The sequence below is a fragment of the Perissodus microlepis genome, chromosome 18, assembly GCF_051167445.1.
Source record: "Perissodus microlepis isolate ML-2025 ecotype Zambia chromosome 18, ASM5116744v1, whole genome shotgun sequence".
Lineage (NCBI taxonomy): Eukaryota > Metazoa > Chordata > Actinopteri > Cichliformes > Cichlidae > Perissodus > Perissodus microlepis.
In genome coordinates this window covers 29,222,795-29,241,522 of record NC_140478.1, presented here as the reverse complement: position 1 = coordinate 29,241,522, position 18,728 = coordinate 29,222,795, and the positions used below count along the sequence as shown (strand labels likewise).

The following is an 18,728-nucleotide window of genomic DNA, read 5'->3' as shown; positions in this document are numbered from 1 at the left end:
TTTCCAAAAAGTCTTTTTCTGATCTCTAACCTCTTCAAGCTACATGCATTTCATTTTCCAAAGACTTTTTATTTAAATAACTGTAATCACAAAGTTTTTTATTACAAAATTGCCTTAAGGGGCTTTACAATCTAACAACCTGTTACAATGTAACAACCTATGTCCTTAAGCTTTCCATAGACATGAGTCCTTACAGGTACATCATCGCATTTTAAATTCAGTCCAATTTCTTTCAGGACCACAGTCTCATTTATTTAGTTGTGAAAGCTTCAAACTCTGATAGACCTTCACCTCATACTTCAGCTGGCCGACAACCTCCTGCCCGCTTTTCTGTGGTCGGTTAAGTCTGTGAGATGCGCGGAGTCACTCTGAATATCCTGGCAGGGGCTCCAACGTTTATTAACCTGTCGTGTCAGATGCCGTCTGTTCACCCGCCGCTAACGCCCGTTTTCTCTGCCACCGTGGCTGCCATTAAAGGCTCGGTTTTATGTCTCTTTGATGGCGAAAGCTGGCCTGACACGCTGTGCAGCTGTTAAAGAGAGGCTTGTGCCTGATTCGTGGCAGTTGGGGTTGTAATTCATTTTGCGGGGGTCTAAAGGAGGTTTCTCGGTGCTGAGATGCTCTGAAATGAGTTGAGCTCGTTTAATTGGATTCACAAATGATACAGGCAGAAGTGTAAATTCAGTTGGAAAAAAATGGTGCTGTTGTTGGTTAACTAGAAATGGTATGAGATCTTGGCAGCAATGAGATTATTGCTGGCAGCGCTTTCCAGTTTCACAACATGCTGATTGTTCTGCAGTGCGTCTTATAGAGCTAAAATCTTAGGAATGGACATTTTAAGTAAAAATAACAGTTAAAAAAAGATCATTTCTACTGAACATTTTCAGAATTTTCGTGTTTTTTTCCCAGTATGTTAAATATGAAAGGAGGCTAAATGTTTTTATCTTGTTTCTTCCTTCATTTTAATGTTACGCCGAATTTTTTCTGTTGCTCTGGAGGCTGTCTTGTTTTCACAAATTGGGTTTTCTCAGTAAGAATTAGGCTGCGACACAAGTTTGCTCTTCAGTGGGTCTGATGATGATGATGATGATGTTCTTTTGCTGAGATTTGTTGGGGGTTTAAAGCAACTCTTAACCATTGGTGATAGCTCACTGTGAGAAATGACAAAGCGAAAGAGAATCATCCCGTGAACGACCTCTAAAACACCATCATACACTCCCTGCTCAACAGACGGCTACAGGCAGACACGAGCTGGTGAAAAGTGGTTATTAACGTCACTTGGGAGTTGGTGGAAACTTTAAACAGAGCTAAAAGAGAGAGAATGTGACTCTTCTCAGAACTCATCACCTCCATCTTTTGTCTCCAGCCTCGTTCCTGTTTACTCTCGACTCCGGCTTTTTTAAACCTCGGGAAAGACTTAATTTTGAGCAAAAGCATCCTCATTTCAAAACGTGTTGCTCTGGGCAACCTTTTCTACACCTTTTGTATTCAGGTCTTCTCTTCTAATGTTCATTTTGCATTCTGTTATCATAGTTTCAAAACTCTCTAAACCCGTGTGGTAATTCATATTCCTGCTCTCGGATTGTATAACCTTGTAATCCTTTTCGTCCGGTTCTCATTCAGGTGAATGATTGAAATGCCTCTTTTGAAAGACTGCCTTTATCTATGTCTAAATATCTGTAAGTTATGAAACATTAATGTTGTTACTGAAGTTTGGGGCTTATTCACACTTACGGCTGTTTTGCATGTCACATATTCAGATGGAGGCAGTGGTATGTAGCATTAATCATTCAGGACAGGAATCCTATATTAAAACAGTAAAACGCTGATATTCTGTCTCTACAACAGGTTTTTTTTGGCAGTAAGATGGTAGCTTTTAACTTTTAGTTCAACTTGGTTTGAAACAGCTGATGCACGTCTAATCTGTTTGGCTGCGTCCCTGCTGACTTTGACTTCATGTAGTCGGACTTCTCCATGGTCTGCATTGCCAATGAGGTTGTTCCTGTCAGGATTTAAGGCTGCTCTTTGCCATCATGCTTCATGTTTTTTGGTTATCTATCAATATTTTCCTCAGTTTTCAGTTCCCTTAGCTCAAAATGTGCTATCACTTTTTTGCGTGTGAAGCTGACAGGGATGATATTTCCCTTCTCATTTCAAGTGCACGTCCTCCGTGGTGGACCCACATCTCGTGGCATCACAGCTGGAGCTACAGTCTGCATTACTTGAATCTTTCAGCAACGTCATCGCTCATCTGCCAAATGCCTCCGTTCGTGTTGTGCTTTGCGCAGCGCGGCCATATTTCTGGTAACATTTCGTTCCGCTACCCCATCTGGTGTTGGCGCCTGCTCCTCTGTTCAGTTGCCAAAAAACTGTGTTTGAATGCATGTTAAGTATAAGAAACAGACGTGAATGCCCAAGCAGCTCATCAGCCTTGTCCTTTTGTACACTTTTTTTGACATGCCCAGTAAATCCACAAGAATGTCTGGCTGACATTGCTGCAGTGGCAGCTTGACAACTAGGTAATAAAATCATTACCTAGAGGAAAATAGACACAAACGTCCAAACTACTCATTTGTTCTTGCTCTTGAACACTTGTTTAAACAGCAGATACAAATAGCTTATGCATAAATACCAAATAAGGACAGCTGATACACAATCAAATATCAGAGATGTAAAAAAAACAACTAGGTGGTCAGGAGATTCACTGAAACACTTAGTGAAAATTTCAATAATATTTCTTTTATCTCAATGAAAGAAATATTGAAATTTCTTTCATTGTGCATAAATATACATGTGCATAAATTATGTAAAATAGCTCTCTTTAGAGCTTTGCCCCACCTTATTCATCACATTTTTGGTTTGCTTATACTAAAACAAACATTAAGAAACCTTCAGGTGCCGTATAATGATGTAATCTAATAATATAACATGACTATGAGTCAGCTGCTTTCTAAAGTCTGCGTGTTTTCATTCCAACACCTGTGCTCACTTCTGTAAAGCTTGCCTCTGACACATGCACTCTATAGAGTAATAATTAAAAACACTAAAAAAAACACTTAAGCTAATAAATGTAAACCAAAGTTAAACATTTTCAAACAACAAAAACTAAACAGAAACAAGAAAATCTGTTGATGTCTGAAACAATGGCTTCTTTCACAGATGGCCTGGGTAAGTTTTGGATAGAAGTACACAGAATAGATAAAACCACACTGCAGTTTATGAGAGGTCAGAAAAAGACGAGCAAAACTTGTTTATGTTTTAAAAAGTTTCATGGGAAAAAGCATGTCCTCTTTGTCTTCTGCAACTCACATGAGTCCTGTGAATCAAATCAAATCAAATGAATCAGAATCATTTTCCCTCATTAGGACGTGATTGCAGAGATGGTGTTACTCAAAATTTGGTGTGAAATTTGAGTAATAAATGCATGCTTGCGAAAAATGTTATAAATGAATATTTGTGTCTTGAATTTATATTTGCAATGAAGCAATAGTCTAAGCAAACGAGCCACCAGGTTTGTTTTTTCCTTTTTTTAAATTTCCTGTATGCATCATTATTAGGACTTGTGTCTTGACCTTTCTCAGTACAAATATGCTCAGACTTCTGGTTTTAGTCATTTCAAATTTAAGGATTTAAAACTTTTTTTTAAGCTAAATAACATGTTACGTCCCCCCCACCATGGTGGAGGCAAAGGTAGGAAGGAGACACCAACACCGGACAACCACAATCAATAAAGGAGGAGGACAACAGGACAGTTAAGAATCAGGCAGGATTTATTGGTTGCTTGCCTTGATCGTCAAACTTAACAAAGGAAAAAGGTGGGGGAGGAGGACTGGGCGGTTGAGCCAAATCAAAGAAATTAATAAAAGAAAAAGAGGTCGATAGCTTCCAGAGCCTAACTAAAACAAAAATGCAAAACAAAAGGCCTACCTAGCTACTCGACAATAGATCAGTGAAAACATACAAAAGTGGCATCAACCGCATAACCTAGTGCAGGGGTGGGCAATCTCAGTCCACGGGGGCCGGTGTCCCTGCAGGTTTTAGATGTGTTCTCGAACCAACACAGCTGATTTAAATGGCTAAATTAGCTCCTCAACATGTCCTGAAGTTCTCCAGAGGCCTGGTAACGAACTAATCATGTGATTCAGGTGTGTTGACCCAAGGTGAGCTCTAAAACCTGCAGGACACCGGCCCTCGTGGACTGAGATTGCCCACCCCTGACCTAGTGTGTCTAACAGTTTAAAACTACAGCCAGTGTATAGGGTACCCTAGCTTACCTGTCCAGCCTCCCACCACACACAATACAAAGAAGCCTTTTCACAAATGTTTGTCATAAAGCAGAAGCCACCAGCCACCAGCTGGCCAGGGAGCTGCTCATTTGTAGTGATCCCCAGAGAGTGATTGGCCAACTGTGCCCAGACCAGCCAATAGACACATGCCAATCAACTTTGAACTGGCTAATAGGTGGAGGCTTGACACCTGAAAGATAAAAAGAACACAAAAGCAAAGCCACATCTCTTGGCACGTAACAAACATCTTACTAGTAGTATTTATTGGCTTATTTGGTTCACTGTTCTTTATTTACTGTTTTTACGTGGACATTGATCTTACTGTAGGATGTACACATTCTGGGTTTAACCCCTGACCTCACTTTTTCATCATGGCAGTGGTGTAAATATTTAATCGTTTGTTTAAGTAAAGATGTGTAAAAGAAATTCCCAAGTAGATCATCATGTTGTACAACTGAAGTGCAGCAGGAGAGTGAGAGGAGAGACGGTTTCTGCTTAGTCACTGAAACAGTCTCTCGCCGGAGTCTCCAAGGACGACCCGCTGTTTCCTCGTCTCCTCTGCTAATGAGTGACCTAATGAGTTTAGGGAAATTACTGCATGCTTAGCAATTTCTTCTCCGTCTTTCTATCCCGTACTCACCACGTGTCGGCTAGACTTTGCTCATGCATACAACCCACTTTTTCTGTACTTCGGTGCAGTTTTAATTCAGAATTTCTTTTCATTCGAGGCTTACAGGTGCACAGTAGATATGCACCTGGGCAATACTGGACTTCCTGCTTGTGTCCTGTTAACGTATGTATTCCTGTCTTTCTAGTTCTAAAGGGTCCCCTTGTTTCTTTCTGTAGGTTTGACCTGGGAAGATGATACCACCCAGCAGGTTCTGTCCAAGGAGTTATCCAAACTGAGAAGGATTCCCTACAGACCACAGCAGACTGGGCCGTTCTACACCACTGAGAGCAGGTCAGATGTTTATTTAGCTCAAATAGTTTTGTGACCAAAGGACATGTAGATTTGTAGATTTGCACTTCTGTTTTATCTTGCTCCTAATAATTTTCATTTAGTTTTGTCATCACCCCACTTGGCAGGCCGGCAGCGTGGACACGATACCTCAAAAATGAGACGGCATAGGGCTTGATAGCATAGGTGCGTCTACTAAACATTTTGGACAAGTCAGAATCCCGGTGACCTTGACCTCAAGGTCAAGTTGTCTGAAAATCTTGTGAAAACAATAACTCGAGAAAGATAACACTTAGGATTTTCAAATGGATACCATTGGTGTATCTACTAAAAATCTTCAACGAGTTCAAATATCAGTGAGGTGAAGTTTTATGTCACCTAGGATTTTAAAATTTATACCACAGGTGTAGCTACTGCTGTAGGAGGCTGAAGGGTAGCACTGGCTGCTGCCAGTATTTTAATTTCTTACTTTTTATTTTACTTTAATTGTGACCTTTTTTTTTGCCTTTTTTCTAATACTAATATATGATATATGACAATTTTAGAATGGCATCATGTTAATAATTTCATTTGGAGGAAAAACAATTCATTTGCACGTCTTTGCAATGAAGTTATCTGACTGTGCTACTCTGAAGTGACTAATTTCTGCATTTTGTTCATCTTTTTCCCTACTCCCACAGGCCAGTAGCTCAAGCAATGGACCCAGTGGACCAAAGGGTGAAACCGGTAGAGGTAGAACTCAGCAGAAATCTCCAGATGTACCTGCAGCGCCTTGGCCTCCTTCCCAAGACATCTACTTCCAGCTTGAGCGCACCAAGCAAGGTAAACATTTACTCTGTTTGGCTTCTGGGACTTGGTTGTTCCGGTTCATGATTTCCTTGCCATTTGTTGGAATTTCTTTGCCTCAAGCAAGTAAACAGAAACTATTATGCTTTTTATTATTTTCTGTTACATGTTATCTTCTTCAAAGGTGGGAGCTTTAATTAAACATGGGCAAAGTTACAAACAATGAAAGGCAAAGATCTTCAAACTAAACTTAAAAGCACCACCGACCTGCTGTACTTTTGTTTGAGAAATAGCTAATCAGAAAGAAAAGGTCGGTTTAAGTTGGGGTCTGTTTGACAGTGAATGATCTGAGTTGCACCAAGGCCCAGTATAATGTGAATCATGCAAAGTTCCTCTTGTAGAGTCCAAGCGTGAAAATATGGAGCTGTTAATTCACCTCTATACATCAATTATCAGTGTGCTAATTGAAAGGATTCAAAAAAGCCCAAAAGTAATGAAGCGCAAATGACAGAATATCGCTGAAGTGCCACATAAACCTCAGCTCCCGCTGGTCCTGTTCTCACATTTGAAAAACGAAGAATATGTGAGGAATTTGTTTTTATCCCAATGACTGCATTTAGCCTCGACCTCCATTCGAGGCCACCTGGCTCAGTTTGAAAAGAAAGCGTGCACACATACAGTGCACGCTCGCACAACGCGCTGAAAGGACACAGACGCGCACACCTTCACAGCAGGCGGTCCGCTGTCATCCTTCGCTGTCGCTCCTTTCTTGCTTCTCTGTCCTAACTGATGACTTCTCCCAGCTTGACTGTTATGAGGGAAATAATACCAGCCGAGAGTTCAGGAGTTCACCGCTCTAATTAATAACTCAAGGCGCGACTGCGTCCCTCTGCTGTGCCTGCAGAGGCCTCTTTCCTGCTGGGGAATTGTACTGAGGACCAAGCGAGTACGACTGCGTGGAGCCTGCAGGCATCGCTCGCAGGCTCGTGGCCTTTTCTATCCAGGTTCACCTGTTTGGTGGCAGCCAAAAGGAGCTGGAGGGTTGAAGGGGCCCTTCGGGTACGAGTGGCATAAACATCACCAACTGAGGGATGTAAATGAATAAAGATACTGCCAGCAACAAATACCAGAGGGGGCCTCGCACACACAAATCATAAAGAAGTATGACAACTGTGAGGAACGGTTTATGTCTGTATTGTTATGATAATTTTGCCGTTACTCAGGCTTGTGCCATTTCTGTGCTCTTAGGTGGGCGTTAATGGAGCCGGCAGTGACAATTTGCTTTTGTTGTAGCTGATGGATCTGTTAATATGATTGCATAAATGGATTAATAACTTTTTTTCCCCAAAAATGGGCTTGTTCATCTCAATAATCATTTTTGTTCAAATGAAGCCTTTAATAATAAAGCAAAGTGCTTCTTCATGCATCCAGATACTCTCTCTAAATCTAGTGGAAGAACAAAAACAAGAAACGTTACATTTAGATGTTTTCAGCAAATGCACATCTATTTAATTTTGCATACATTTTGCCTAGAAGTAAATTGGCTACACTAACACGAAGGTTACTGGATTGGTGGTGTTATAAAGAAAGAAAAGCCAAAGTGTGTTGAAAGAAAAAAGGCAGGGTGCTTGTGTTTTGTACTTTGGCGTCAGGATGGTTTGCATTCTTGTCACATACAGTTGGTCCCGTTATTTTAGGACGTTGTCTCAGCCTTAAACGTGTCTGCATAAATAGTAATTCTGCATGACTCATATTTTTTGGTCAGATTTTTTTTTCTGTCACAGGCAGTTTTTTGTCATCATTAGACATCGGACAGAGGGATGACTGGGAATGAAGGGGCTGGTGAGTGAGATGGTTGGCATCTTAAATTTTTAGGCAGCAGGAATGCTCAAGCAATGCAAAGTAATTATAATTTACTTTATGCTTTACTTTGCAGTTATACTTTGTCCCTTGCAGTCTGTTTATTTCGAGGTCTAATTATTTGCTCTGAGACATTACAACATATGGTCGGGAATTTTCAGGCTCTTACTTAAGCTCTCTATACTTAATGGAGTTTGGATGATTCACATTTCATAGCCTCTCAGTTCATCCATTGTGTCAAACAAAACATTTGAGGTAGTTTTCCTTTAGTTCTACTTCCCTTTTAGGCAGCTTTCTCCTGATTGGCTGCCCCTCACAAACAGCAGGTGGGTGGGACTTTTATGCTCACATCCAGAGTCGTGTTTTGAAATGACCGTATTAGGGGCACGCACTTCTCCTTCAGCCACAGTGTGGCTGTTTCTCAGAAAATAGAGCAAAAGCTCTGCTGTTGGAAAGCTGGTGGAAGTGTCTTCAGCATCAGTGTCTTTGTACAGTATGCTTGTGTTTTCCAGAATGACCGTTTCCAGTCTGGCATCCCTGCAGACCTTTATCGCTCCAAGCCCCAGATTTCAGCTCAGAAATCACCTCCCTCCAGCTTCTCGTCTCTTTCATCGTTCCAACCCGTGCAAAAGCAGAGACCACCAGCCAACCAGCTCCTCGCCACGCAGGCTGAGGGTGACCTTCTCCTGGGCGCCCTGAGGCAGTATCTCTCCGGGCATGCGTCCCTTCACAGTGGGGGAGCGAGCCCATCCGAGCGCCTGAGGACGTTCTACAGCAACAGAATAGAGAATTCTGGGCTCAAAAAGGAGACCTCGAAATCCAGACTTGTGAACATGGGAAGGCCTCAGGGGGCCTTACCCAAGGACCCACTGACGTCTGTTGATGGTATGTATTTTACCCATGATGGATTTCATCATAGAGTCTGCAGCGTGTTTGAGATGCAAAATTCCAGGCAGGACGTCTTTCACTTTCAATCGTATCTCTTACAACATGTAAACACACACATGTTGTGTGTCAGTGTTGCCAGATATTACATAATTTTATTACAAGCAACAAGGAGAACCTGTGAGTTATGGCTTTCTTTGAGTGGGCTGAACCATGCAGAATACCAGAAGTGGTGGCAGGAAGTTAAGAGAATCATTCAAAGTAAAGCAAATATGAATAGAAATAAGGAAATTGTAGCACAGCGTGATTACACTTAGAATCAGATAGCATATTTCTGCCTTAGCCTGCTGTCAGACGCTGGCTGGGTCTTCATTATAAGGAAGTTCTTATTATTTCTTTCTTTCTGTGACTACACTGAACACACAGGGCTTGTGGTGAAAACCACATTGTACTCTTTTTCCATAAAGATGAGCATTATTTGCATGACTTTGGAAACTAGCTCACAGCAAGGATCATTAAATAATTGCTATAAGGCTTTCAAAGTTAACTCAAAGGTAAACGTAATCACGTGTAGTGCGCCCAGTTCTTATGATAGTTGTAGATGTTCAACTTTCATTTTTATCTGTGCATTAAAACCTGCACACACTGACAGGCCCTCATACTTTAACTTAGCAAACTTGTTAGCGAACATGAACTCATATAAGCATCCAGCAAACAGAACAGCATTAAATTTAGTCCAGTGTCCACCTAATGAATATAACTCTTCGTCTTTTTTGAGTCCTGAGGGAAATATCTGTCTCCTAAATTCTCCACTGTGTGCTCACTAGCTAGCTAAATGTCTGCCTGCTGTTTGGTGCTGGTACACAGGGCTTTTCTGATGAAAACAACTGTCTGCTGTGGCTGCTATGTGATGCCAAGTAAATAGTAAATAAGTGGACAGCTATACACCAAGCTGAAACTCGCTGTAAACCTGAAAGGAGCTCCACAAACAGCTTTAGCTTCATTGCTACAAATCACAGCTTTCACATCGTCACAGTAAGATACCTAAAAATATTTAATGCTGAACTTAGAAGAGAGACAGCAGACATGAGAAGTGAGACTATTGCCTCTAATCTAAACTACATAACTGGTTTTAATGGGGACTGATTCTGCTTTTTCTTGTTTTCTCTTATAAATACATGATCATAATAAACATGTCCAGAATTTCAAATAATGCAGCCACCATGCAATCCCAGCAATCTATACACTGAGGATGTCATGTCAGGCACACAGCTCTCCCACCCACCTGCTGTTCAAACCTTCTGGTCACGAGGGGCAGCCAATCAGAAGGAAGCTGGCTAGTAGAAAGGCAGTTAAAACAGCTTGTTTCTGACAGAGGGTAAACTGAGTGACTTAACCAAAACCCAGCACAAGATCAATAAATATTATTTTGAACTATGAATCATACAAGTCCAAGAATGCAAACATGGAGCGTGCAGTTAGAATATTTGGTCTGCTTTAATGATAATAATTTCTTTGTCTTTCATTGTTATTTTACTTCCATCTCTCCTCCAGAGAGGTTCATCGAGAACGTTTTGAAGAATGTTGACAGGCAGCATGTGGACATGGATACGCTGACACCGCAGGATTTGGACCAGCTGTCGAGCCTGATAGCTGAGGCTCTACAGGTAGTTGATCAGGACAAGGGACTAAACAGAGGCCTGAGCCGAATGAGGGGACCAGGACCGAGAGACCTGGAAGGAGAGCTGAGTGATGGAGAAGAAGAAGTAGAAGAAGAGGAAGAGGCGGGGGAGGTTCCTAGGGATGAGTTGCTGGAGAATGCTCCTACCCTGAAACCTCAGGAGAGCACTCCTGTCGCACTGGCAGCACTTCAAGGTAATTTTATAGTGATTCATTTTGTTTTTACGTAATTAAAGTATTGAGTAAGCGATGGAAAGTAAGTCTATAATACATGCATAATTATGTAGGCTGGATTAAACAAAAAAAAAAAAAACGGAGCTCTCAAGTTGCCACAAGAGTGCAACATAAAAATCAATGTGAAAATAAATAAGCATCCTGTGCTCAATGCAGAACATAAACCCAGCCAGTGTTAATGGTTTATTGTCCACTGAGGCCACTCAGGCTTTCCATGTTTACACAATCACTAAAAGTGCTCAACACATAACTAAATGATTAAAAACTGTGGTCAGACAGCAGTGGATATGTTATTTATGTACGTTTTCTAATGTTTTTTCAGCATCAGATTCAGATCAGTAAAATATTAGAGAATGGTGAATTTGATTTAAGGAAATGGCCTTGAAATTTGGCGTCTTTTAGCTCTGAATGAATTTTTACATAAACCACCTCTTTTTCTGTCTTTCTGCTCCCGCTTTGAATGGAAACACAAATGTATCAATATGATTATTCTCTTTCTCCCAACAGAGCGTCACACGGAGACAGAGGAGCAAAATGTGCAGGACAAGGTAAGCAATCAGAGTAGCAGAAAGGGAAGACTTAAATGTCAAAGCAAAGGCTGACATTGTAAGCAGTTATGTAATTTATTAAACAAGGGAATGAGATGAACCCCGCAGTTTTCAAAATAAATTTTGCAAGGGTGAAATCACTGCCCAAAGAATTTATCTAGAACTCAGTATTCATGCGAGAGAATGAACTGCCGACAACAAAAACAAAATCGATCAGGGTTTAGTCCCAAAGTTTTATTTGTTATACTGCTAGTATGCACTAATAATATTCTTTTTTTATTTATTCAAATAATGAAGAAAATCTTCCACAATAAATTGGACTGATATGAACATGTGCATTTTTTAAGGAATCGGGAGAGCAGTGGATAAATGAGTGAGTTGGAATTAATTAAGGCTAAACAAGGTGAACTCGTAACAACGACGCTGTACTGATTCAGTCCTTTATACTGTAAATTGAAACCTGGGTAAAAAAAAAAAAGTAAACTCATTAGTGTATTTCACGGATTTCTTTTATTCAAAGCAGTGGTTGAAATACTAGCATGTATAGTAGAGAGATGTGTGTCTAAAAAACCAAATGTGATTCTGCTATAAAGTTTTAAAATTTCAGCGGATAGATCACCAATAGATACTTAATTGTTTCCAAGAGGAAATTTGTCTTGGACTCTACTAAACTACTAAGCTACATAATAAAAAATAATTATGACCAGATAGAGGGGCGATTATAAGCTCTCAGCAAGGCATCAGTCAGTATGTGCATTTGTTCTGTTTAAAATTCCTCCTGATAGAGGCAACAAAGGATCTTTAAAGCCAATTTCATTTGCACTTTGACAGAACCTTGATTTTAATGACAGAGGAACATCTTAAAGTCAATGCATACCTGATTACAATCTCTGATGAAACAGAGAGTTTTTTTCTTCACCTCCAGACAGACGTGAGAACCAACCAAATCAAGAAAGTCCTGTCACGAAGGACATCAGAACGCTCGCAGGTTATGAATAACCAACAGACTATGATGGTTACACACTACTAACCAGTTACTTTAGTGCTGCATTTTAAACAAGAAGACTTGTGCATGCAGAAATGCTTTAGTTTGACATTAAATGGATTGTGGCTGATTTAAAAGCGGAAATTTCAATCTCTTAAAAATGTGAAAACCCTAAAACAAGCTAATTTTTTTTTCATGCATTTAAAATGTTTGTGTTGTCCAGACATGTGACTACAGCCATGACAACAGGTCATCACGGCAGTTTGTAAAATAGTCAGAACCTCTCTACTGATTTGTGTTTCTGAACACGAATGCCTTTATTCCATCTGTCTCATACGTACTGATGTATGTATGTAGATATATTAGTGCTGTCAGCGTTAATCTCGTTAAAATTACGTTAATGCCATTTTAACTAGATTAACGCATTAACGAGCTAACCGTGCTAACGCGTTGACGCCATGCAGCCCCACGCATATTTTTCATTTTTACGGAATGCAAAAATTCCACATTGACATTATGTCATTATGTGTCCATAAACACAAACAAATACACAACTTTCCAATCCTGAAGACTGATGTTTATCACACAGCTTTATGTCAGATAACATGCTGACACATAACTAAATGCTGCACTACCTTTAGAGCAATAGTTATCTATTGCTGCAGTGTTTGATAAAAACCCATTCAGCTTAGTGAAAGGGATTTCGTGACTGTGGGACTGTTATTCATTTGTCCATACATCTGACTTTACAAATAAAATGTAATATGTCATTTGATTCTCATTTTCAACTACTTTTTATTTGTGTTTTGTAGCGAAAAATATATTTATGATAAGATTTGCTGAAATCAACGCCGGAGTAGAAGCAACGTCTTCTCTGTGCTTATTTCTTCTACTCATTTCTTATTTTGTTTCTGCTCGTTGAAAATTCCCTCCAGGCTGATGCATCTTGCTGGTCCCAAAAAACAATTTGAAGTTGCAAAGATTGTATTTCAAAGTGCTCAGAGACAGAACAAACTATGTTTTTAGCTCACATGGCATTGCTGCTGCAGTGAGATGTAGTTCTTGACAAGACGAGCAATTACCCTGAAGCTAGGACAAGAAGAATAATAGCATATTAAAACCCTATTCAGCATAAGTCTGACAGGGTGGCTGTTCTTTGATTCAAGGCAATTATTTCCTCATGCCTGTAGCTGCAGATCGCCAACACGCTAATGTCAGCAACAGGAAAACTCCCACAAGTTCAGTTTAAAAGAAAAAGAACTTGATTCAATATTGTTTCATTAGACACTTAACAGCCACTTCATTAAGTATGCCTAACAGCACACAGTTGCTGAAAATTTGTTGGCTACAGACAAATTTCTCATTCCACCACATCCCAAAGGTACACTATTAGGTTGTGATCTGGTGACTGTAGAGGCCTGAGTTCTGAGTACAGTGAACTGATTTTCATGTTTGAGATTAGTCACATGGCACCTTATCTTGCTGGAAGCAACCATCAGGTAGGCTAAACAATGCTCAGTGGATACTAAATAATCAAAAATGTGCCAAGAAAATAACTCCAACGGCATTAAACCACCAGTACCAGCCTGAACCATTGGCACAAGGTAGGATGGATCCATGCCCGGATCTCTGATGGTTTGGGGGTGCATTCGAGCCATTGGAATTAGCAGCTTGCACATCTGGAAAGGCACCTTCAATGCTAAAAGGTATACACGGGTTTTAGAGCAACAAATGCTCCCATCCAGATGACACATATTTCAGGGAAGGTCTTGCATATTTCAGCAAGACTGTGATAAATCACATTCTTCATCTATTATTATCACACCATGGCTTCGTACAGTTTTAGAAGCTAGCCTGCCACTAAGTCCAGATCTTTCAGCAACTGAAAGCAATTGTAATGAAATGAAATGAAAATATGAAAAAGAGTACCCTGGACTGCTGAGCAGCTAGAATATTATATCACACAAGAATTGGATAATATACCTCTCCCAGAAGTCCTACAGCTGGTCTCCTCATTTCCTAGATGTTTATGGACTGTTTTTAAAAGAAGAATGGATGCTGCACATTGGTAAACATGGCACTGTTCTTACTTTTTTGAGACATGCTGCTGCCATCAAATTTAAAACGATCAGATGTTTTTTCTTAAAATTGTTAACTTTCTCAGTTTACACATTTGATTGGATTTATTTTCTGTGTTCCACTGTGAATAAAACACAAGTTTATGGGATTTGCAAATCATTGCACTGGTTGGGAGCAGTGCAACTTAACTAGAAAAAGCACCACACGGATTCTTTCCGTTATGATACGGTTGCTACAGACGTTGCCTCATGTTCTTTTAGAAACACTATGTCTTAAGTGTCTTAAGCTTAAAATTGAGCTCATTAGTCAGGTTTGTATTTTTTTTAATTAGACGTCTGAAATAAATGAAGTTCTGTGTAAGAGTTGGATCACCTGCTGTCAGGCTCTGTGGTGCAATGGATAGCACATTGGATTGCTATTGGTTTGTGTCAGATGAAATTCAAAGATTGTGGGTTCAAGTCTCACCAGAGTCACTTTACTACAGTGGGGGGAGAAACTTGTTCCTGCTACACGGAAACCTAGTTTTGGGGTGTCTGTGTGTAGGTCAGGTGGTAGAGCAGATCACCTACTAATTGTAAGGGTTGGTGGTTTGATCTGTCTGCTCCAGTCTGCGGGCCAAATATCCTTGGGCAAGATGCTAACCCCAAGTTGCTCTCTGATTAACCTATGAGTACGTAAGAATGTTAGATAGAAGGACTTACACAGGAAAAAAGAAAGTGAATGGGTGAGTGAGGCAAGTTGTGTAAAGCGCTTTGAGTGCGCAGTTAGAGTAGAAAAGCATCATATAAGAACCAGTCTATTTACCCGCGATATTTCATTGGCTCTTATTTCAGACGGGGCGTGGCAGCCTCTTCACCAAGCTTCTCGCCTACCTTGACAAAAGTTCCTTCACCGGACCTCCCCCAGCTAAAAACCATTATGACGATGCCAGTCAAACACCCAGAGGGCAGCAGGTGGGGCTGGAAAACGTCCAGAGTCGGACTAGCGAAGTAGGGGTGGCGGTGCAAAAGAAGGATACCACCCAGTCTGTAGAGGAGCTGTTGGAGGTGGCAGGCTGGATCAAGGAGGTGGCACCCCCTCCTGCTTCTCTCGTGTACGATGAACCTCACAAGAAGACGATGCACGTTCCTGAGCTACAGTTGGACGTCAAAGCCAGCAAGATGAAGAAAGATGATGATGTCTTTGGCTATGTCATCACCGACACAGAGTGAGTACAGATTTAATGATGAACATGTAAAAGGCAAACTGCAATTGAATTTTGAAGGAGACATATTTGAAAATAAGTGGATGAAAATTAATGGGTAGGTGGATGGATGGACAGTATTTGAAGATTAAAAAATCAATCAAAATTACAATTTATTTTGCATTTATCATTTATTTTCAGGTGAAATAAGTACACTTTTACTGCTTCCAGAAATTAGAAAATAATATAAATTAAAAGGGTAAGTTGCAGCCAGGTGCTGTAATGAAATGGAGCTGATTAATTGATCATCAGAAAGTGTGACGACTACTTCTATTAAAGCCTCTGTAGCATTCAGGCGTGTGTTTACACAGTGCCACAGGAGATGCTGTTCGAGCAGATTCACCCCAAAGTCAGATTGTGCAATGCTTAGAAAAAGTTCCATCTCAGACTCAATAGACCTCTGTTAGAATATTCAATGTTAAAGTTCTTGACAGTAAAATTAGAAAAAGACTGAAGAAGTACCTGTGGTTTGGAAGGGTCCCCTGGGAAAACTCTTTACCTTAAAAAGAACATGGCAACATGGTTTAGGTTCACAAACCACAAGACTTCTGGAACAATGTTCTTTGGTTCAAGGAAACCAATGCAGTACAAATACTTCATATCAAGTGTCAAGCACAGTGGTGGAGGTGATTTGGGCTTGTTTTGCAGCCACAGGACCTGGGCACCTTGCAGTCATTGAGTGAACAATGAACTGTGTATGTCAGTGTATTCTAGAGTCAAATGTGAGGCTATCTGTCCAACAGTTAAAGCTTGGCCCAAACTGGGCCTTGCAGTAGGATGATGATCCTGAGCACATTAGAAAATCTACAACAGAAAAAGAAGAATTAGGGTTTTGTACAGCAAGTCCAGGTCTCAAGGTTCCTGAAGTGCTGTGCATAAACAAATGCTAGCAAACCTCACTGAACTGAAGGTTCAGCTTCACTGAAGCTTTTTCATGGAAATTTCATAGCATGTCAAAATAAAAGTCTAATAACAGAAAGCCAGATGCTTGTTCAGTTTGAAATGCAACATGTTCTAACTTATGAATCAATGTTTTTTAGTCATGTGGCTGAAATCCAACTTAACTCTGCCTTTATGTAGGTCACCAATGACCCACCTGGATGTTGAAGAGGTTGGAAAATGTAGAAAGTAAAATTTTTTATCTCAATTTTCAAAATGCATATCTCGAGTCTAGAGCCTATACAGAAACTTTCTTTCACCTTTGTTTTGGGTAATCCACAGTAGCGATCAACCAGCTTTTTTCACAGTAGGTGAAGAAAGAAATGTGCTTTACACGTGAGAAATTGCAAACCCTCGTTCTTTGTCCCTGCAAATTTTACCCAGAATACAACAAGAGCACACTGGGCATCTTTTTCCTTCTTTCTTACTCACACAAAGGACAGGGTCGTTTCCATATTGATTCCTCTGTTCCTCAAGTCTGAGGTTGAAGTTCTTTAGAAATCCTCTTTCCTGTGTCTGGTTTTGAAACTCTTTCATGCTCGCCTTTCAGCTGAAGCGGGTGTAATTCTGGCTCAGGGTCTTTGGCAAGTCTCTTTCTTTTTGTCCTTGTTACTCGACACTCTGAGCTATACAACAGAAGAGCCTTAAATGTTATGTTATAGAGGAAAAACATCTCTGGGATGTTGGTGTGGAGGTCCGACTCAAGACTTTCATATGCTGAATGAAGGAGTTTTTATTTAAGCACAATATGATGTCAGTTTTAGTCCAAGCTTTTTCTTTGTACTTACTTTACGTTACTCAACTGTAGCATACAGATCATTACGGTATAAATAGGAAACCTAATTTCTAATCACCATGGTCTTCAAAAGCCCCATTCAGCAAGGTTGAATGATTCTTCTCTACCCTATAGAGCCGCTTAGTGTCACAGCTGCTCTTGAGAATCAAATATATTTATGTTTTACAAGAAAGAGAAATTCTAAATTAGATGACTTGTGTTTATGAAGTGCGAAAAAAGTTCAAGGCAATAAAAAGTGTCAAATATGCGAATGCAAAATGAAATGTTGCAATGTTAAGGCGCTTTGGTTGTAGCTCATGAGCACCAATCGATCGTCAATCTTAAGGTCAGTAGTGTAATCCCCGGCTCCCGTGGGTCGGTGCGTTGAAGTTTCTCTGGGCAAGATCCTGAATGCCAAAGTGCCCACAGTGTATCCGTCAGGGTGTGTGCATTATAGTTAGACAACACTTAAAGACCTTGTAGTGTAAAGCTGCTCAAGTACTTTTCTATTTACCATTCAAATGTTATTCCTCTCCTCTCCAAACAGACCTTTGATAACTGAAGTAAAAATACTGTGACTTTAGCTTAAACAAGACTAGCCTCAGCTACGGCTGCTTTCCGCATGTGAGAAAACCTCTTGGTGCTAAAATAAAGCGTTATTTCTTAGTTTTGTATTAAGTGTTTGATTTAGACTCACCTGACCTCCCCATACATCATACACAAGTATGAACACTGATAACACAGGACAAATGTGTGTACTACTGACTGACAGATTTATTACTTATAATTTGTTGCTATCTGCAGATGGTGCCTCAAGGTGGGGCTGCAAAAGGATACCTTTGTATCTCTGCGACGGCTGCAGCATTTAACAGTATGAGATGAAAGATCTTATCAACGGGTTAGATTTGTATTACTCTTTGTTTTCTGTAGATTCTCTTAACATTTTAACTAAATATATGGTTAAAAGAACAATTACAAAGCACCGGGTTTTCTTCTGTGGAGCCAGAACCAAGTTATTTATTTTAATTTGAAAAAACTTTAGCTCACAAAACCTACTTTGACAGTGTTGCAGAAATTCTGACGGCAACCTTTAACATCAAGGTTGAGCTCCTGTAACTTTATGAAACAGGCTCAGAGGCTGCTTTGCTCTGATCCTAGGTGAACAGCTGGAAGGTTTAAGATGTGCTCAGTCACTTTTGCACCGCAGATGTCAGAGTCTTCAGTGTACTCAGCAGATTCCTCTCTAACCCTTTACAGTGACTCTTCAAAGTGACTCTTGACATTTCTGTGAGATTGCTGAACTTCAAAAGAACACCAAAGTTGTCCTTGACAGTTCACTTTGTGTCAAACCTCTTCTTGAGAGTGAAGTGCAGCATCAACCACAACATGGAAAAATGCCACTTCGCAATGTGCCAGTAAGAAAAAGGCCCTTGAAAGAATGTCTTCTTGTGAAACAAGCCATCTTCTGAG

The 18,728-nt window shown here is 40.3% G+C and overlaps 1 protein-coding gene and 1 non-coding gene across 3 annotated transcripts in view; both read left to right on the top strand.

Annotated features, from left to right (window-relative positions):
- The window catches only part of LOC146368110 (receptor-type tyrosine-protein phosphatase N2-like), a 217,722-nt gene that overhangs the window by 36,017 nt on the left and 162,977 nt on the right, over window positions 1-18,728 (top strand). Inside the window, exons 4-9 of one of the 2 annotated variants that reach the window (XM_084911857.1) lie at window positions 5,133-5,247; window positions 5,925-6,066; window positions 8,403-8,775; window positions 10,330-10,650; window positions 11,197-11,237; window positions 15,135-15,508. In XM_084911857.1, the coding sequence (XP_084767983.1) occupies window positions 5,133-5,247; window positions 5,925-6,066; window positions 8,403-8,775; window positions 10,330-10,650; window positions 11,197-11,237; window positions 15,135-15,508 (1,366 nt within the window). Of the gene's footprint in view, window positions 1-5,132; window positions 5,248-5,924; window positions 6,067-8,384; window positions 8,776-10,329; window positions 10,651-11,196; window positions 11,238-15,134; window positions 15,509-18,728 lie in introns of both variants that reach the window. The other variant, XM_084911856.1, reaches the window with a different exon arrangement.
- trnas-gcu (transfer RNA serine (anticodon GCU)) lies at window positions 14,683-14,774 on the top strand. The gene is given in 2 exon segments: window positions 14,683-14,719; window positions 14,739-14,774. It is a non-coding gene; the product is annotated as a tRNA-Ser (tRNA).